This window comes from Populus nigra, chromosome 3, assembly GCF_951802175.1.
Source record: "Populus nigra chromosome 3, ddPopNigr1.1, whole genome shotgun sequence".
Taxonomy (NCBI): domain Eukaryota; kingdom Viridiplantae; phylum Streptophyta; class Magnoliopsida; order Malpighiales; family Salicaceae; genus Populus; species Populus nigra.
This window is the reverse complement of record NC_084854.1, coordinates 2,000,467-2,021,355: the sequence shown is the minus strand read 5'-3', so window position 1 is coordinate 2,021,355 and position 20,889 is coordinate 2,000,467. Positions and strand designations below refer to the sequence as shown.

Sequence of the window (20,889 nt, the reverse complement as noted above, 5' to 3'; positions counted from 1 at the left end):
GGCAGGTGACTGATGGCCAAGTCTGGGGACTAATTAAAGTATTAATTAATCATTAAATATACGAAGTCAGATGTGCATAATAGGTCTCAGGTAATTAATTGCAGGCGGTGGATAGTTATATTTGTTCAGGAATAGAGATGTAGGCACCTTGGGAGTAAGCTTCGAACTTTTTTTTTTAAATTAATTTTTTAATATTTTTTAATAGTTTTGATGTAGTTGTTAAAAATAAATTAAAAAAAATAAAAAATATTTTATTTTAATTATTTTCTGAAAAAAATACTTCAAAAAATAATCGTTATCACATTTTTAAATACTATTATATTTATTAAAATTCAGCCCAGCTCATAACTTATTCTGATAACTAAGTTACAGTTAAATCGACTCAAATTAATTTAAAAAAATATTATTTTATAGGATAAAAAAATATTATTATTTAAATAAAATCAATTTTCATTTAGAGTTTTAACAAGTAGCAAGTTAATTATATTTGACAATGTCAATTTTAACTTGACTTAATATAAAACCTAATTTGAAAATCGAGTTTTAAATTAATAGCTTGTTATGTTAATCTATCAGGTCAGATTGAGTTTTATAATGACAGGATCAGGCATGGAGAATAAATAGGCTGGCAACTTGCCCTTAGAGGGTTGCCCGTATCCTACAAGAGGATAATTACACATGTAGCATGAACTGTATATTATACTTTTCCTACGCCTACTTGAATAAAATTCTTTTTGTTTTTTTATTTGACAAATATAAATATTTTTATATCAATTTGTATATTAGTCAATTAAGATTGTTTTTTTATTATCACTTATTTCTCGAATTGGAGTTCAAAATTAAATCAATAAATATAAAGATTAACTTTTCCCACGCCTATCTCTAATTAGGTTTTTTTTTTAATAATAACATTAGCCACTTAATAATTAGTGTCTTTTAGATCGAGCTATCATATTAATTTATCAACAATTGATATTTAAAAAAGAAATAACTTTGAAATATATAATTTAAATACAGGTAATGTTATTTAATTCAAGTTTGACTTCCTTTTTCACAATTGATTGCTAGATGATCCTTATTGGTGGGTTGATCCCATCAATAATTATTATTGGGAAATTAATTTGGAATTTATATTTTGGGATAAAATAAACCTCACTGATCACTCCCTTTGTTAAATTTTGACCTCCTTGATCCATGGAGTAGATTGCTAAAATGGGAAGCATAATTAATTTCACTAAATGGCTTTTTATTTTTGGATGGGATGATAAAATGCATGAAAACAAATTGGATTGGAAAAGGGATATAAAGATGAAAAGCCAACAGTCACCACTCACTTTAATTGCTTTGTAGTTGTCAAATGAATGAAGAAAAGAGAGTGAAATGTTGATGATTAAGGGTGATTATTTTTTGTTTGATTTTTTTTATTAAAAAAATAATTAAATTAAATTTTTTTAAAAATAAAAATTGGTTCAAACCAACCAGTTTCAGTTCAATTATTTTAGAACAAAAACTAGTTTTTTTTCAGTTTGATTCGGTTTTTTGTCTGATTTCATGCCTATAAAACTAAAACCAAACTGGTCTGTTTTTTTTTAATTCTAATCAGTTTAATCAGGTTTTTTTTTATGATTTGATTTTTTCAGTTATTTTTTTCCGGTTTAATTGGTTTTTTTTTGTTTTTTTTCTCACCCCTAATCATGATGCATGAGTGAGCGAAATAAGAAAAATTTCACTTGATTTATTTATTTTACATTTAAACATTTTGATTTAGACAGATTGGGATTATGTGAAATTAAAACAAAGAAATATATAGTTTGAAGATTTTTATGTCTAAATTTTTAATTTTACGAATATATTGTGTTAAACAATCTCAATTGACAGCATGGCTATTAATCAAGGTTATATTTGTTTGCCTGAAAACAATTTTCATGGCAGAAAGCATTTTTTTATACAATTGAATAATTTTCCATATTTTAACTAAATTATAAAACATAAGTTGGAAAATGAATTCAATATTAAAAAAAATAAAATTATAAGGATACATAACTTGACGTGATGCACTTAGGGTTCTTCGAGCTTTTTAGATCCCTGATCCAGCCTTTTCTTCTGGGATAGGGAAGACACAAAATTATCTCAAGTAAACATTGTTTTTTATTTAGCTGGCTAGAAAATAATTATTTTAACCATTTTCTTTGTTTTTATTTTTTTATTTATATTTTTTAAATAGAAATTAAAAATGAAAAACAACTTAAAAAAAAAGATTAAAGAAATCCCAAACAAACAACCATATCCTCATTAAAACTCGAGCAAGAATGTTAAGTTAATATTATAAATTCTTAAAGATACACTCCATTTATTTACTTACTGTATTTAAAATAACTTAATAAATATTTTTAAATATTAAATTCAAAATTTGAATTAGATAGTTTTAAACACTTTATTATCCTATATATTAATAGCGTGTTTAAAATTACGATAAAGATTAATTTTTAAATCATTTTTTTAATATATATTAAAATAATATTTTTTAAATTTATTTTTCATATTAATATATCAAAACAATAAAAAATATCAAAAAATTAATTTTTTTAAAATTAAAATTTCTTAAAAACATGACCACCAAAACAAAAACATCCTATTACGATTTCTCGGGTCTGGAGTCCTCGTGCTCCGTGGTCAAAGAAGAACAAACACTTGCTCTCATCTTCTTCTTTCAAAATTAAAGAAAGGATTAGTTTGTAAACTAGTAATACTTAGAATCTCAAACCGCTACCACAAGTGGATCGCGTGGCCTAATGGATAAGGCGCTCGCCTCCGGAGCGGGAGATTGTGGGTTCGAGTCCCACCGTGATCGCTTTTTATCACAGCTCTTTTCTTTTTAGAGATTGATGGCTCTCTCCGTAAATGCCTCCCAGCTAAAAACCATTCAACAACAATGGTAAGTAACATCTAGCAAAACGCTGTCTACAGACAACAAAAAACTTTGAATACTTTCGATGTGTTTCAACGCGGATATCCCAACATATCTTATCCAACAACAGCATGGGAAGAATGAAAGATGCAATAACATTAAGGAAAACCCTTTTCCACTAGGAAGAAAATGTGAAGCATTTTACTTCTTTTCAATCATGTCAGTTGATGGATTTGATTTGCTGTGAATCTCTTTGAACGCGTACATCCAAGCAAGCCCTTTAAAAGAGAAAGACGAAAGGGAACTAACAGGAGGTATGCATGAAAGTTGGACTTCTTGCCATGGGTTTTCTTGAGATAGTGGGGCTAGCTATGTAGTGGATAAACATCGTCGAAACATGATTGCACTCAACCAACTTTATTGACTATATACAGTTCTAGTACATAAATCTAACAAGGAAGCATGGAAACTGGTACCCTAACCTTCACGTTGATTAGGATTCTTGTAAAGCAAAGTAAAAACCTGGCCTGAAATACATAGCATATACTGGTGATACATTGTTTCACGATTATATTGCTTAAGGCATTCTTGCCTGAAAATTGATTATCCACATGGTCCTTTGCAGGATCCTTTTAGGGCTCAAGTTCCTGGCATTGATCATTTCCTGGGTGAATCTGTGTAAATTCTCTTGTGCTTAGGTGAATCCTCCTTTATCCACCATAGATAAAATACAGAAGAGATGATCACAAGCCCAGCTACGCATGCCACTGATATCCCGATGAGTTTTCCTATACGTTTCTTGTCCCTTTTGGAAGAGCCGGCAGCATCAGATGCTACAAAGATTAAGCACAGTAGAGCAAGTCAGGAAAGCAAAAGGAAGTCTGCAAATGGAGGAATTCTGTACTTGAAAAAGAAAATTTGAAGGATGGTTCAACCTCGAGAAACATGAATGGCTGATACTAAAGGTCCATATGTGGATTGATATGGAATGCAGCAAGTGCCTTTACCAGCCCAAAAGAAGTGAATGTCCATGATTGTGTTTGTCACGTTTGCTTCAAATGCTTTAATCAAGGCTTTCTTGGATCCACCAGCTGCTTCTTTTATGTTGAAGTCCTTGAGAACTCTCTCTCCCTAAAGCCAAACATGCATTTATGACCATCAAGCAAGCACATAGATGTCTGACGGCAAAGACCGTCTCTGTCTCTTGCACAAGTTTTTCGAAATTTCTTAATGTAAATGGAAGTTTTCAGCATACCTGAATGTAAACGTCGAATATGCGCCTTCCGAGACCTTTCCAAGAGTGAGAGTCAACCATTCCTATCTCTGCAAAGTGAAGCTCAACACTGTATATGCCATTCTTTAGACCAAGGCCATAGTACCTCAACGAGCTCGGCGAAATCCTTGCTGTCTTATATAGCTCAGAGTCCAAAGTTCCTGTGATCTGAGAGCCTGTCTGTGCTATGTATTGGGGTCCGTTTGGGTTCGAAATGAAATTTCCAGTATTGCTTACCGCCCATAGATTTTCTGAGCTTGTGTATAGTGAAGCAGATCCCATTGACTCAAAATCACCTTCATATTCAACCCCAGATGCAGACGTTTGGCCTGTGCCTCCACATTTGACAGAAAATGATTCTGCAATGATAGTGGAAATGCAAGTGGGATTGGAAGATGAACTTGTGCAATAAACAATCCTCAAAAAGTCTTGAAAAAATTCTTATGTTCCATTTTTCAAAGGATGCACAAAACAGTTTTAAGCATGCTGAAATTCGAAAGCTATACTTGATGGAACTTTGTTGCTGCACTTGAAATCAGCTTGGAGGCACTGCAACATCCCAGAAGCCTTCCTGTGTTCATTTTTATTCACTCGATCAGGGAAAATTTATAAGGGTGTCAAAACCATAACAGTGGCAAAAGTTGTCTTCCTAACATAAATATTCTTAAGCAGAATACATTATGAGTGCAATATCTGAAAAGTGACACCTTAAGAGCAACAAATCTCAGTGACATAGTAATCTCCAGAAAAACTTACTTGTCCTGTAAATTGTTTGCATCAATGGAAGTTCCGACAACATTCCTGAAAAAGAAAAAAAAAGTTGGATCTTGCTTAAAAACTGCAGCATGATCACTTGACAAAAACTTGTAAGAAGTAAGAACTACTTCCAAGAGTGCATGATCAAAAAGGGGATTGAATGAGAAGGATACAAAGTTTAGCTTACATCGATAATCCAGCCTTGGCAAAGTTTTGTGGCAAACTTCCAGAAAGGGGATTGAATGAGACATCTCTGCCATGAAGTATCCAATAAAAATTTAGCCTCATCTAGAAGCATGCTGGGATTTATCAGAATTCACAGTACAAAAATGATCAATGCTCCGGTTACTTGACATTCCTTGAGCATATCTTTTTTCTCAGTCTCATCTGCTACAAGTTTTCAAATGTAGTAGATGGAGGATTAAAGGATAATGGACTCTTATCATTGTATAAAAATATTTTTATTAATTTGTTTTGTTATCGTATGAATATTTTAATCTCCTTGTATTTGAATTCAGGGCGGCACTCACATTGCAATTATATTTGGACCTAGGATATTTGCAGGGAGCTGTCCATTCAAGTTGTTGCTTCCAAGATACCTGATCATGGTTCATTATAAGCATTATGAATGAGGAATAGGTTATTTGATGGTCAGGAATCAGCTTCACCGATCGAATCATAATAAAATGGAGACTATAAAACTTACAGATACTGTAACGAAACTAAATCTTGAAATGATTCTGGAATTTGACCTGTTAATTTGTTGAAACTCAAATCCCTGCCAGGAAAAATTTGTTTTATGCACAGCTTAGAATTAAGAAGCTTCACAATGCACATCTGTTGATGTCTAAGTGACTTACAGTTCTTGCAACTTAGAAAATTCCCCCAGTTGGTCTGGAATTTTTCCTGACAGTAGACAGTTTCTCAAGATCCTGCAAAAGATACAGGTAATGGAACTCATTGGAGAATATTAAAAAGAAAAAAAAAGGTAGAAACTGCTATAGGAAGAAAGTTATTAGAGATTTCACATTACAAAATCTTACAATATAGACAAAGTTTTTTGGTTTTGCAAGAACTCAAGGGAAGAATCTTCACCGCTAAGATCGCCGATTCTCCTATAAAGAATAGACTGATATCAAACATTCTGATTTTCCATATAATGATTGAAAAGTATCCAAAAATAGTGAGGTCAAGGAAAAAACACGTGGATCTGCAAACATTCAACTACTACTAGTATATGGCCTGCCACACTTTGTTCCGAACATTCTTGTTCTGAGAGTAATAGAAAACAGCATGCTTTATGATGCAATATATTCCAACTCTTATTTGAAGGCCTTACAGGTCTTCCAGCTTGTTTAGAGCACTAAAACTGTTTGGAATTGGACCTTCAAGCAATGTCCCTTGAAGCCGCCTGCAGATGATAAGACATGGTAGTGAAGAACGAAGATAATATAACTAGTTAAAAATCTTTCTCTCAAAACTTTAGCATTATAGCAGAAGGAAAATCATGCATACAGGGTCCTGAGTTCTGTCAGAGTTCCAAAGAAGTCTGGAAGCTTTCCGGTGAACTGGTTATCAGATGCCCAGCTGAAATGAAGGATACAAAATCCAAAAATTATCTTGCAATCCATCATGTGAATCTTCAAACACTTCACTATAATTTACAGAAACTGAGAGGGTACAGAATTTGAAGAGATTTCAGATTTGCAAATTCTTGCGGGATCGGTCCACTGACTCCACTGCTATCAATATACCTGAAAGAAAGTGTTAATTTCTAATCAGATTGTTCAGCTAGCAAGCAAGATGAGGCAACATGCAGTTCTGCAGTTCCCAACTGAGAACACCCGAACTCAATTAGTCCAATGATCCTCATCAACCAAACATTTGCATCCACCATATTATCAAAGTAACTGGCCTAAGGTCCCTCAATATGTATTATGATCAATTAGTCATGAACAACTTACAGCTCCTGCAAGGAGGTCAACTTTCCAAGGGATGTAGGCAGTGGTCCAACGAAATTGTTCGAGCTAAAACTTCTGCGACACGATATAAACTCATAAAAAATATTAGCTTCAGTCGATTGAGTAGAAGTCATGACTTGAAACCAAAAAAATATATAAAAACTAGCTGATAGTACTTAACAGGATAATCAACTTGGTTAGATTTCCAAGTTCTTGAGGCACTGGACCCGTGAAGTTGTTGATGCCGAGGCTACTGCTCATTGTCAAACATGAGGAATAACAATTTTGAGTATCTCAACATTTAAAATTCAACTTTTTCATAAAGAAAAATAAAAACAGCAACTCTGAAAATATAAGATCCTTCGAGATTGTCAGGAAATTACAGGTATTGCATATTCGACAGCTGTTCGATTTCTGCTGGGATGGAACCATTTAGTACATTTTGACCAAGATTCCTGCATCATAATACATAATTCAGGCTCTTTAAATCAACAAGGGAAAAGTAGAAGTTCTAAATAAAATTTAATTTCTTACAAGTCCATCAGCTCCTTAAGGACAAACAGTTCACTTGGTATCTCACCAGAAATGTCTAAAGCATAAATCTTCCTGAATCATTATATAAATGAAAACAAAACCCTCAGCATCAAGTAACAACTATAGCAAAGAAATGATGATGATTATATACTGACAGGTGAGTGATATGGCAGGTGTTGCCGCTGCAATCACAAGCAACTCTAGGATTTGCTATTTCATTAGCCCATGTTGCATTCTGGATGCAGGGGTCATCAGTAATATTCAACCTGTCTCTCAAATTCCAGTAATCTATCAATTTGTTTAGAGCATCCACTGAACAACAAAGACAGAATTATCACATAACAGAAACAAAAGTTAAATTTTCATAACACCATACAGGTATAGAAATGAAGTGATCAAGACCTTCTTTAGGATCAGTAGTTTGCTGTCCAAAACCAACCTGAGACACCAAAAAAACAAAGAAAAAGAAGCTCAAGACCCCCATTACAAAGCACACACAGGAAGGGAGAGTGAGAGAGGGACTAGCTGGCTGCAAAATTTATAAAGCAGTACTTGAGAACCCCGCAGAGAATTTTAGATATTGTTTCGTTGAAGATTCATTCGCTAGTGTAACAACAAGAACAAAAAATAGAGACATGAGGGTCAGATAATCAAATATATATCTTAAACATGTTAGAATATTACGAGGAGTCTACTCTTGACTCTGCTAGATATTCAAATATACGCAAGATGCATGGACTTTATCAAGTATACGAGGGTTTTCTCCGCTGCCAGCCAAAAGTAATTTCTGGTACTCTAGTTCAATAATAGTTTCTTTGCTAATGACATGTACAGAAGAGACAATGACTAGTTTGTTTCCTCTCCCTGTCCAGAGGTAGACATTTGCACAGTGAATTGCTTATCCTAGGCATCTTGTTCCTTAAAAATTTAAATATAATTGACTAATTGAGATTCAACATAATACAGCTTGAATTAGTCATCTAGAATAAGAGATTAAATAAGTGGATTATTAAGTGTTTGGTTTTGTGATAGTTTTTGTAATTGTGGTTTAAAAAAATAAATTTAAATTAAATTATAAATTATAGTTTATTTAGCTAGATTTTATTATGATATATATTAATTAATTAATTTTTTTAAAATATATGGTGAAAGAGAAACGCAAAACTCAACACCACACTACATGAACAAACAAAGCCTGACAGCATCGATAAAAAAAAAGAAGAAGGAAAGAGACTCGGGCGCGAGATTTAGAAGCATTTAATTTCGTAGAGAGAGATTTTTTCCAATCATTCATGCAAAACCAAAAACATGATGATAAACACTTTAACAACAACAACAACAAAAAGTTAGAAATCCTCCTCTCATCCTCGTTAATTATCCCCCCAAAAAAGGGGGAGAGTAGACTATGAAGTCTTCTTTCCGAGTAAGAAATTCCAAATAATTTCAATTATTAATGAATTAAATACATAGATAATCCATTGGATCCCTTTTTGGACTGGTGTAACTGTCATCATATGAAAAAAATAAGGCAAATGGGATATGTGCTAGCAAGTTGGGAAATGGAAACACAAGAATACGCAGGTATGCTTGTTTTTGTGTGTTTAAAAGTGTTTTTTTTAAAATTAGTTTTTAATTTTTTTTGTTTTTATTTATTATTTTTTTGTATTTTTAAATCATTTTGATGTGTTAATATCAAAAATAATTTTTTAAAAATAAAAAAAATATTATTTTAATATATTTTAAAATAAAAAAAATATTTTAAAAATAACCGTTATTATAGTCTTACACACCTCCTTTAAAAAAAAAAACCGCAGAAACATCCTAGTAGCCAATGCAAGGTTATAATAAATCATTTAACACTATCATCAGCAAATCTTAAGCCGACGACATTGGTTGTACAAACATTAAAATCATAATAGTTAAACTTGATTCGGATTAACAAATTAATTCATGATTTGAACTTTGTTTTGAGTTGGATTTTTAACTGAATTATTCAAGATATTAATCGGGTAAAATTTTGTTAACCTAACTTGATTTTAAATGATTTGTTTAACTCAGTCAGATTTAATAGAGTTAAGATTCAAAAAAAAAAAAGACAGGGCGTTAAATTAATGACTTACAAGCAATCCAATAAACCAGTAATCCATGGTCCTTTTCAAATTAATTTCCGGATCAAGACTGAAAACTATGATTGATTATTGAAACGGCAGGGATGTGACTTGAAGAGAAACTCAACAATTCGGTCATTGAACATTTGAACACCTTCTAGGCGATGAGTCACATCTGGGCCATGTCCCATGTCCTGGGCTTGTATTGCATTTGTTGACTAGGCTATTTTAGTCTTTGAAGCGGGCTTTGTAAACTGGACCAAGCCCAAAACACGGTAAATAAAGGAGGCTTACAAAAAAAGAAAAAAAAAGGATTGCTTTACATTTTTTTTAATTAATCATTATTTCTTAGGTAATAATGGAAAAAAGAGAGTAAAAAACATAGCTTTTCCTTTATATTTTGTAAAGTATTTCACATCGGCTATCAAAGCATTCCGATATTTTTTTTATTTTTAATTATATGAACACTAAAACACTAAATGTTAAGAACTAAATCACATTAATTGTTGTTATTTTCTAATGTTAGTGAAATTTTTATCTATGCATGTTTTTTAAATAATTATACAAAGATATATATAGTACTTAGGTTCGGCATTTTGAATTCAAATTATATATGATGATGATCATATGAGGGCAATTAGACTTTTGGGGTAAATGGACATGTTTTTTAATTATTCTTTGGAAAAAGAAAAACTAAAAATGAAGAAGAAAAATAAGAGTAGAGATGGGATGTACTTTTTTTTATTTATTATTGAGCATACCCTTTATTTTATAGGAAATTATTTTTAAAAAATGAACAGTAAAAAAAATCAATCATCAGATAATTTTTTAATGAATTTAATAAGTTAATATGGTTTGTTTTTAATTAATTTCAATCAATGCCATACCAATTACTCATATGTAAGGAAAAAAATGAGTAAGATGAAAGTTAAAATGTGTTTTTGATGATAGAATTATAATTCTTACAGGAGATTTGCAATGATATTATTATGCTCACTCTCTGATCCCATGGAAAATATATATATATATATATATTCAGAAATTGCAATTTGATCAAATAAATGTTGAATTTCAATATAAAAAAAAGTTTAAATTGTCAGCGATTATAAGTCATTAGTTGGATAACATTTTAACTGTTTGAGAATAAATGGGTAAAGATAAATGACATATTTTTCTATATTTTTTATTTTAAAATTAATATAGGAAATCATCCAAAAATTGTAACAATATAAACATAACAAATTTATTTCATGTTTTTGTCTTTTCAATTAAAAATGATTTTGTATTTCGTAAAAAATTTAATTTATATCATTGTTTTAATTTTTTCAATTAAACATAATTTTATATTTTCTGTAGTATTTCTATCGTATTATTTCCATGATGAAGATCATAATTTTCTAAAGATGATTTACAAAGTCCGAATTCTCGTAAGATATGGCATTGACATATATCAACATTTTCACTCTCAAAAGCAAGACAAATAATTATATGATGGAATTAACAACAAAGATTACAAACTTACAATGCTAAATTACTTCAATTACATCCAATACAACATATAATTAAAGGCTTAATTAATAATCTAATTAATTATGCTCTTCCTCTAACACTAGGGGTATAAATACATGCGATCTCTTATAGTACACTGTAACACAAGGACACAGTAATTGATCATCAATCCAAACCAATTTAACCAGCATTCCTTACTATCTTCAAACGCTGCACAGACTCCATGAAAGTCCTGCAAAATTATACCATAAATTTCAAATTTGTGGCTAATTAATTCACACATTGCTTAACCTTGCTGCTAATTCAAGTTCAATGAACATATATAATGGAAGTACGTAAGAAATAAATAAATTGAAGAGATCAAGAAGTATTGGTACTTACTGCCATGGAACATCTCCTGCAACTAGCCAGTCCCCATCTTTGTCTTGGTATGTCAGACTGTAACGTGCAGCATCTTTTTCAAGGTTTTTGCCTGAACCCAAAACCAGAAATCAAACAATTATTACAACATTTTCTTTGAGGAATTTGGCACTGACGTTTGTATGTGCTGATGAATATTAACTGCAGTTACCACTTACATTTAGCAAACATGCTGATCAAGGATTTTGTGAGTGTCTGATAAGAGTTGTAGAGCCTTAAATCAATCTTTCTTGTTATTGCTACTCCTTCCATCTTCACCTTGACATACTTGGAGTTTGATCCAGTACCATATTCATTATTCCCAGCTGTTGCCATTCTAGTACTATTCACAACATGACCAGCTTGATGCTGGTGATGAAGCACCTTCTTCCTCCATGACTTAATAGGTGGCCACCCCACAACTTGATTTTCCTCTTCATCATCCCTGTAAAATCATGATAAATATTGTAGTCAGATTATGCATGCCTGGCTAAGACTTGTAAACAAGAAAAGGGTCTGATCATACTAATTACAATTCACAACTCACTTGTTAATGCTACGAGAGATTTTCTTCTCTCCATTCCAATCATCTTCATCATTTGGTTGGCCACTCCATAAAAGTAAAGGCAATTCTTGAGATGCATCTTTGATATTCTTTTCAAAGGCTACTTCAAAGCTACGTTTGTTGTCCAAGTAATTACCATCTTCACAGCTGATCCATGGTTTCGAACCAAGCATCTGATCTTTGGGCTCAAACCCACCATTGTTCAGGTCAAAGTTTTCAATAAAATTGTAGGTTGGAAGGGAAAGACCTAGTTGAAGCTCCATGATACCCTCTAGATATTGATTAACAAGCAAGCAAGGTAGCACAAAATGCTTTAAGGTAGTAGTAATAAAATATGAACAGATGAAGCAAGAAACGGGGTGAGTTGGCTGATGGATACTTCTTGCTTGAAAGTGTGAAACATGTATATATATACAAGTGGGAGAGAGAATTAAAGGCATACGAAGTTGGCCATCTTGTCCTGTAAGAGAGAGTGAGTCAGGGACAACATGGAAGTTAGGTCGGGCAAAAGCTTAGCATTGATACGACAGGTAAGGAAAGGGTGCACTAACGTGCTAGGACCAGTTAGCCCGGGGAGCTCTCGTCATCGTCTTAACTCTCAAGTCTGAACCCCAGCTTGTTCTTGTGTCCATACGTTCAACAACTCGAGGCCCCCCTTTCTTAAATTTGGTTATGGTACATGACCCACAGACAATCTAAATCAATATGACTTTTAGTTAGTACAGCATAGCCTGATGATTTCTGGAAAATACAACAGGCTTCTGTATGGTATGAGGACAGTTTATTGATTTATATAGTATTAGATTGAAAGCAAATTGCACCATGCAACTTGGGCAAGCATGAGCTTTTCTTGACTGGATTGACCTTAACCACCAAGGTCCATTTCAACTTTGTGAGTAAAAATGTTACCATTTTCCTCGTAGAGAGTTAGTCTTTGGATTCGAATAAAAGTATGTATGAATTCTAAATATTCTAGTTTTTATAGATATTTAATCTCAAAGTTACTTAAATAATACTTGTTTTTATGTTTTAACCTGCTTTTTAAATTGATTTTCGTCTGAAAAATATCAAAATAAATGTTTTTGAATGATTTTAATATACTAATAAAAAAATAAAATAAATAAAAATGTTTTTATAAAAACACTCTAAAGTAATAAGAAAATATATTTAACAAAAAGGCATTATGTTTTAGTGAAATTAATTATAACTATCTAATTAAAAGAATCGAATTATTAATTTGTAGTAACGCACGGCAGTGCAATTTGCATATACATGTCTCTACCTTACTACAAATTGGTGTTAAGTAAACAAAAAACTTCATCATTTATGATCATTGACAATTGGCATTTGCCTCTTGTAACATACAGAATATATTTTGTAGGATTGTGCACATGATTTCATCAATACACATGTCCAGCATGTCGGCAAGAAGTTCGTCAAACATATCATGATGCATGAACTCTCTATCATTCAAGAACCTCCATAATAATGGGGGGTAGTTCTACTACTACTTAGAAAACATTCTCTTGATTCTCTTGATTATGATGATCGAAAAAACCATAACACTCTCTTCTACTTTCTTATTACAATAATAAGGATTCTTTTTGTCGGAGTTTAGTTCTACATTGCTAAGGTCAATAATGTTAGAGAGAGAGGAGAGTGATCTTAGCTAGCTAGACAAAGCACGGTACCCCACTAATATAATATAGGGTTTGGTGCATGTTTCTTTGGTAATTGGTCACCATAGAAGGGCAGGGTGGGGTTCTAATATTCCCCCATGAAGTAGTTCGTCTTTGATGTTTTGAACACAGAGAAGGTATACCATGTGAAGTTCACGTGATGGCCAGCATGGTCACGAGCATGCTAGCATGCCCCAAGAGTCTACAGTACTGGCTAGTGTAGATTGACACCATCAAAACCAACTAGGGTTAATTCTTTTATGACCAGTCCAATCAATTAATGTGCTTGGATCATGCTCGTGTGGTGGTGGAACCCAATTACAGGTGTGTGTACTCAAAGTTGCAAACAAATTGTACATAGCGTTTGTTGCTCATTTAGCTTTCTCCTCACAAGTCCAAACTATGGTACAGTTTGCTGGCATGGATGGATTTTGACAATGATGGATTCGATTAGTTCCTAGAGATGAAAAACTGTACTATGGGACGAGGCAAAGAGTTACAGCTGCAGGTGGGGTGGCAAGAAATTATGGAGGAAGCTAAGCTAAGCTAACCTTCACAAATCAAGCCACCCCACATGGTTAATTGGGACTTTATGGTCAGTAATCGTTGTCACTTGCAGTCACTTCTCCGAAAGATCTTCGTTTTTTGTTGGGTTTGTTGAAGGATTTGATAGCATACCAATTCCATAGTCAAATATCTGACACTAACTCCATGCTTTTGCGCCCTAACAAAAACAAAGAATTTTATCTCTAGGCTTTGTATGTTTAGCCATACATAGACGAGGTAAGTAAACCCATATGGACATTGCCAAGTCTGTCAAAACAATGGTTTTACAATTTCAAACAAGAATATCCCTAATTTAGCCATTAGTTTGCATCACATTCCACATCTACAGTTGAAAGGAAATAAAATATTGGAGGGAGTCGTGTGATCACACGTACCTAGCTATGAGAGTTTGAAACATGTATATATTAAGCAAACGTACGTGCATGTAGTGCAAGATTAGCAATTTTCATTGTGCTGGAAACTCCCTGCTTCCTCTTTCAATTTCTGCTTATTAAAACTAAATTTATCTTATTATCCCATAGAAACATGTCCATGCTAGAATTATAAAATTCATTATTTTTTTACTCTATTATATGATTTGAATTCTGAATTCAAATAAATAGAAGTATAGTGGTATGATTCTGCTTGGCTTGTAGAGTCAACTTGGTGACCCGTGAACTAGAAGTTTGGCTTGAGTTAACGAAAAAACTTTGTATTTTTTAATCTAAACAATATTATTTTAAAGTATTTTAAAATTAAACAAAATTAAATTAACTCAGGAAATTTATAACTTAAACTTTAAACTAAATCAACACCGAGACAAACTTTACAAATAACATACTTTTTTTTTATCTAAACCAACTCACTCGAGTTTAAGATATCTTAATTCTCATGAAATTACCATTTAAGATTACCATCTAATAGCAGCAGCATATTGTGCGGATACCCCATGCTTTTAAATATCAAATGAAAAAAAAAAAAAACAGTCCTCGAAATAAGTTTTTTTTTTTTTTTTTTTGCCAATTATGCTAATATGCTAACATCCATCCTTGGTCTATTTACTAATGGATGTCTACATGCTTTTAAAGCAAGTGGGTAGTTCAAAAGCATTCATGTTCTTATCTCTCAATCTCTCAACAGGGTCCCTACAGAGAGGGAGGGACGATAAGGTAAGCATCCTAAGCAATAATAATTATTTAAAGGAATGTTGTCAAATCTGTGATATTTTATATTTTATTTGGAATGATTAGTATATCTTGTTTCAGTTTAAAAAATAAATTATATTAAAATATATTTTATCTCATTTAGAATATCAGTTCGTTTCATAAATCTTACTTAAATTCTGGCTAGAATGTTTTGGTTCTATTCTGGCTATTTTGTTATGATCAAATAATATTGTTTTAAAAAATATTATTTAGTTAAATAATATTAATCATATTTTTAATTTGATTGCTGAATTAAAATGAAGACAAATTGTTATATTTCCAGTTAATTTTTTAGAGAAATCAAAGTTTAGAGGGAAATCGAAGTTTAGAAAGGTCTTGTGAGACTGTCAATGATATTTTTATAATTTTGTTTTGAAATTTTTGTTTTGTGGTCTTTTAGTTGATTTTTTTCTCAATTTTATCATTCAACAGTAGATTCATTGAGAATTAAGTTTCATAATTTATTTTGATTTATTTTATTTTGGGTTATTATTGTTTCTAACTCAAGTCATGGATTTAAAAGGTTAACCCTGGTTGATTTGAGTCGATCCAATATGTTGTCGTCTCAATAATTTTTTTTTTAAATATTATTTTTAATTTTTTATTTAAATTATATTTTTACTAGTCATCCAATCGTCAAAACTCATCGAATCAATCACGTCATATCAATTTAACTCTTATATTTTATTATCTGTGCTTGAAATTTTAATTATATAATTTTAAATTAATTTATCTTTAAATTAAAATTAAAATTATTTTTATTAAATTAATATTTTAAATTATATATATAAACAATACAACTCCAAAACAACAAATCAAAATACTTCAGAACCAAAACATATCGTTTAAATTGAAAAAACAAAACGCCAACAACATAATTGACAAAGGAAGCTCTTCTCCCTTGGCAACATCGAGGATAAGACACCCTTGATGGATGGAGACTGCCATATTTCTATTCAAAGTACTTGTAGTTTCGCGTCACATTCACTGAAAGATCAACACTCGTTCTCACAAAATACGATTATCTCCAATGCCAGGACATTCATGGGAAGGTGTCTGTAAATTTCCATACTTGGTGTCTATATCTGCGCGGCACACGTGAGAGGGTGGGGGTTCAACTGAAGGACATTTTCTCTGATGCTAGGGTCAGTACCGCCTGATCGGTGGGTCTATCGTGGGCAACCGTATTCAGACGATTACGAACATCGTCAGCAGTCTACAGAGGAGACCCACCATCTTCACGGATCTTGTGCTAGGTTTCAAGTTTGCTCTAGATTATGTTCAGTTTGAAGTCAAGATTAACATGCTCCATCATAATCATGTTTGATAACTAGCTTCAATTTCATCATTTGTTCCTTCAATCCAGCGCTACAAGCCGCAAAAGGTCATTTTCTGTGAGGGTGAGTGCTGGGACGCCAGTGAAAAATGATGATTTTGTTTTGTTTTACATAGCATTAGGTTAACCATCAGTCAAAGTTGGTAATTTCTGTTCCTTTACCCAGTATGAAAGAATAAGCTTTATTGAATCTGATGATATCTCCATGTACAGAATTTCTCAAGGTGGCTTCAAAAGTAAGCACCAATCTATTCCGAGAGAAAAATGGCCCTCATGAAATGATGGTGTATTGATGATGTAAATTGTGAGCAGGAATGGCTAATGATTAATTTTATTTTTTTTGGTGTTAAGAGGATAAGATAAACATTATCTCTTAAGGCCTGCTTTTCTGCAAATGGTACTCTGCTGACTTCCAGGTGCATCTCATCTCTTTAGTTGGCATCCTTCCAGGTGTCTGAACCTTCTTTAATGCCAGAAGCATCACACAAGGCCTTCCAGATAGGGATCAACATCTTCACGGGAGGCCGTAATTCCTGAACATGGAAATCATGTTGGTGAAGTTTAAGACTATAATTAAGAAACAGCACAACAAAAATCCTCAATCGTCGACCATCTTTAGTTTTTAAAAGCCATACATGATCCTGTTTTATTTGTAATACCCCACGACCTGCAATTTCATGTAATTCATGCCTCCTAAAGTCATTTAATCAGTCAAATCTTTTCTTTGAAATTCAAGTCTGAAATGCGAAATATTTGTATACCTTAAAAACCAACATTAGTTCTGCTTCTCCACGCAGAAGCAGAGACAAGCTCCAGTAACAAGTAACTGGAGATACACATTCCAGCAGCACCGGTTTCAAAATCTTGCCAATTGGAATAAAGCGATGGACAATTCTTCCACTGCATAGACAAAAAAAATGTTTTAAAGGAAGAGAAAAATGATGGTAAAGTATTTTTCAAAGGGAGAACTCGACCCTATAACCCCTTGCAAAATGACCTGCAATGGAAAAGGCTAGGTAGGACAATGACCATTTTTTTCTATGATAGAAACATGTGAGAAATATAGTTGATCCCGGAGATGAAAAAATGGTAGAGAAATTTGGTCCCAGAGAATGAAAATACAGAATTGCTGGAAACATGAATTCAGAACCTAAATATTCCCCTAAAATACAATTTGGAACCACATCAAAGTGATAGGTTACAGCATATTCATCATTTTGGTGCCAACATACAAAACACATGGCTACAGAAAACAATCATCTCATTTCAGTACAATCACTTGTTCAGACTTCATATCACAGTCAGATGGTAAGCTTCCGTAAATAGGTAGCTTTTATCACCACTATCAATAAAATGCACCCAAACCACTTATGTAGTCATAGCAGTATAATTGCATGACATTTTTGTATTGCTAGATTAGACAAAATTAGAATGTGTTTTAGTGTATTTATATATGCTTGTACAGAGATGAAATTTACACAAAAGAATGAAATTCAAATAAAAAGAAGAAGAAATGTACCTTACATCGTGTGTTTCAAGTTGAACTCCGAAAGTTGGTATAACCACAACGGACTCATTCAAGCATAAAAATAAGTACAGAAAGCAAACATAATTATCCGACATCAAATCACATAATGCACTCTATCCTATCCCACCATTGGAAGCTAGCGAACTATAATACTCTAAAAAAAATTGAGAACCCAACTTCACCAGTTCTTACCTTTCATGACATGATTCCAAAACATTACTTTGACAAGGAGCACACTCAGAAGAAAGCCCCACAAAAGAATGGTGATTGATTTATCCTGTTAGTTGATGGCCATTACATTAGTTCACCCCACAAATTGCTCAAAGCACTAGAGTAAACCAGCTTATTTACTCAACAAATGAAACCAGATGTATCCTTCTTGCAAAGATATGAAGAGAAGGTCCAGGATTACAATGACTAAACAGAACCTAGTTATTGTTTCTCACATTAACCCAATGTTTTTATAGAAGGTTAGCATAATGCAGCTCAATTTCACACGAATCCCAGTACTAACAAAAACACAAATGCCAAACTAATAAATCAGCTTTATCACGCTAGAACTCAACAATTCTTAATCTCAATTAGGAAGAGACATCAACGCATTTCCAAGAACAAGGTGACAATTTACAAGAACTAAACAAATCCCACTTATCCATTCCTTCAATATTACGTGGTCTTGAAGAAAGCATGGATATCAAACTGTATCACATTGAACGGTGAAAAATTAAATCACAGCAAAGACAATTCTTTTACCTTAACTAGGAAAAGATACGACGCGGCATTTGCGACAACAATGAGAAACCCTTTGCATGACACTTCCTCACCACAACATGGTGCATATCAATTGCTTCTAAAGGCCACTTGCATTCATGCAAGTAACTGTATCTCCGGTTAACCATCGAAAAATCGGTCATTTTTTATAATTTAAATCATGAATAGTTAATTATTCAGTTACACCCGCATTAAAAAAAAATAACAGCAACAATATATCAACAAAAAAAAAAACAGAAACTAAATCAAACAGTTTATATTACTTTAAAAAATCTAAATTCTTAACAAAAAAAATAATTTTTCATTTCCTCGCATTTATTTTAAGATCACAAGCAGAAAAGGAAAATTTAAGAGGCTAACCTTTAATGTTTGTGCAGAGAAGTGGTTGGTAATGGATTTGATCAGGGTAGATTGAGAATTGAGCAATGGAAGGGCTTCAAAACGACGACTTGCAGAGTCTCCTTCTCCGTTTGAAAGAAGTTGCCATTGCCGATGAATTGCGGTGCTGTGACTGTGAGTCAGGCGACGAGTCTTTACCCAGTTACGAGAACTCGAGAAGTCGTCGTGTTAGGATTTTTTTGCCTTTTGCAGGAGGAAAGAGGGTTTATGTAATTCAAGCCCGTATAAACTATTAAGGCCCATTCCCTACTCATCACCTAGCAAAAGGGCCCATCTGGTCTTTAATATTTTTTTTTAATATGACACTTTTATTTGATTTTTTAATATATATTTTTGATGATGAGAACATGTATCTTTTTTAATTAAATAATATAAATCTTGTTTTTAATGGAAGATAAAAATATATTTATATTAGTTTAGCATTAATTAAAATTTAAACCTGAGAATTAAGAAAAAAATAAAAGATTTTAAGTAATAAATATATCAATTACTAAATTAGATATGTGAATTTTCAAAACCTATAGCTATGCAAAGAGTCTATTTTTTTTTTAAAAAAAGGTATTTAATGGTACTTGGATTTATCAAACTGAATAATTCAAACATCATGGGTTGTTTGAAAATTTAATTTGCGTTTTACTTTTTTATTATTAAAGTGATAACTAAAATTCACTAGATAAATAAAATTTAAAATATTTAATATAAGTTATAAAATTAATAGGTTAAATCAAATCAATTTAAAATAAATATTATTTTAAAAAAATTAATTTTTAATTATTTAAATCAGTTAAATTTGACCAAATGAACACTCACTCATTTTAATTTTAATCTTGAACTAGGTATTATGTTAAATTTAAAATAAGTTTTATGAATAAATAAGTTTTATCTTAGGATAATAATTTTGCATTTAATGTAAATTTAAAAATAAAATTCTTACCTTTATTGTTTATGAATATTTCAATCTTAAGAGAAGACATGCTCGTCAATAATTGAAATGTAATTTCATTCACGATTTACTTTATTTTTTAATTTCTTAAATTCAAATTTCGAGATCAATAGTTAAGAATATTTTATTTATCTTAACGTACAATTGTATAAGAATTGAATTAGCATTGATTAGTGCATAAACTGATCATGGAAAATAAATAATTAAAATGTGATTTTTTATAATGAAAATTAAAAACCAACATGGTAGATATACCTTAAGGTGTGTATGGGCACCTGACAGCATAGTTATTAAACCCTGATTCAGGGAGTAATTTGGTTAAGAGACTGGATTTCAGGTTATATTGGTTGACTTGGATCAACCCGAATCAACCCAAAAATATTTTAAAAAAATATTTGAAATTTTAATATTTCATATAAAAAAATTTAAAAACAATTCATGTGAATATAGATTATAAATGTTGTAAATA

The 20,889-nt window shown here is 32.1% G+C and overlaps 1 protein-coding gene, 1 non-coding gene and 1 pseudogene across 2 annotated transcripts; 1 reads left to right on the top strand and 2 right to left on the bottom strand.

Moving 5' to 3' along the window:
- Positions 1–2,778: 2,778 nt before the first annotated feature.
- On the top strand, positions 2,779–2,851 carry TRNAR-CCG (transfer RNA arginine (anticodon CCG)). The gene has a single exon. It is a non-coding gene; the product is annotated as a tRNA-Arg (tRNA).
- Positions 2,852–3,306: 455 nt separating this feature from the next.
- LOC133688262 (probable LRR receptor-like serine/threonine-protein kinase At1g56140) lies at positions 3,307–12,420 on the bottom strand. The gene is made up of 23 exons (XM_062107690.1): positions 11,996–12,420; positions 11,628–11,893; positions 11,431–11,521; positions 11,235–11,281; positions 7,835–7,969; positions 7,588–7,744; positions 7,433–7,504; positions 7,282–7,353; positions 7,080–7,151; positions 6,902–6,973; positions 6,620–6,691; positions 6,453–6,524; positions 6,277–6,348; positions 5,981–6,052; positions 5,798–5,869; positions 5,644–5,715; positions 5,468–5,536; positions 5,125–5,190; positions 4,938–4,982; positions 4,688–4,752; positions 4,164–4,540; positions 3,844–4,039; positions 3,307–3,741 (listed from the first exon to the last, which is right to left on the bottom strand). The coding sequence occupies exons 1-23, from the start codon at positions 12,274–12,276 to the stop codon at positions 3,566–3,568; spliced, it is 2,691 nt and encodes an 896-aa protein (XP_061963674.1). The 5' UTR covers positions 12,277–12,420; the 3' UTR covers positions 3,307–3,565.
- Positions 12,421–16,936: 4,516 nt separating this feature from the next.
- On the bottom strand, positions 16,937–19,431 carry LOC133688877 (uncharacterized; annotated as a pseudogene).
- Positions 19,432–20,889: the final 1,458 nt, after the last annotated feature.

Bases quoted from the DNA above. Each gene is read 5' to 3' on its own strand.
- LOC133688262 (XM_062107690.1), bottom strand. From the start codon at position 12,276: ATGGAGCTTCAACTAGGTCTTTCCCTTCCAACCTACAATTTTATTGAA. The intron at 5,191-5,467 runs GTGAGTGCCGCC...ACTTCATGGCAG, and splicing joins GGTCCAAATATAATTGCAAT to AGATGTCTCATTCAATCCCC. The intron at 4,983-5,124 runs GTAAGCTAAACT...TTTCTTTTTCAG, and splicing joins GCCAAGGCTGGATTATCGAT to GAATGTTGTCGGAACTTCCA.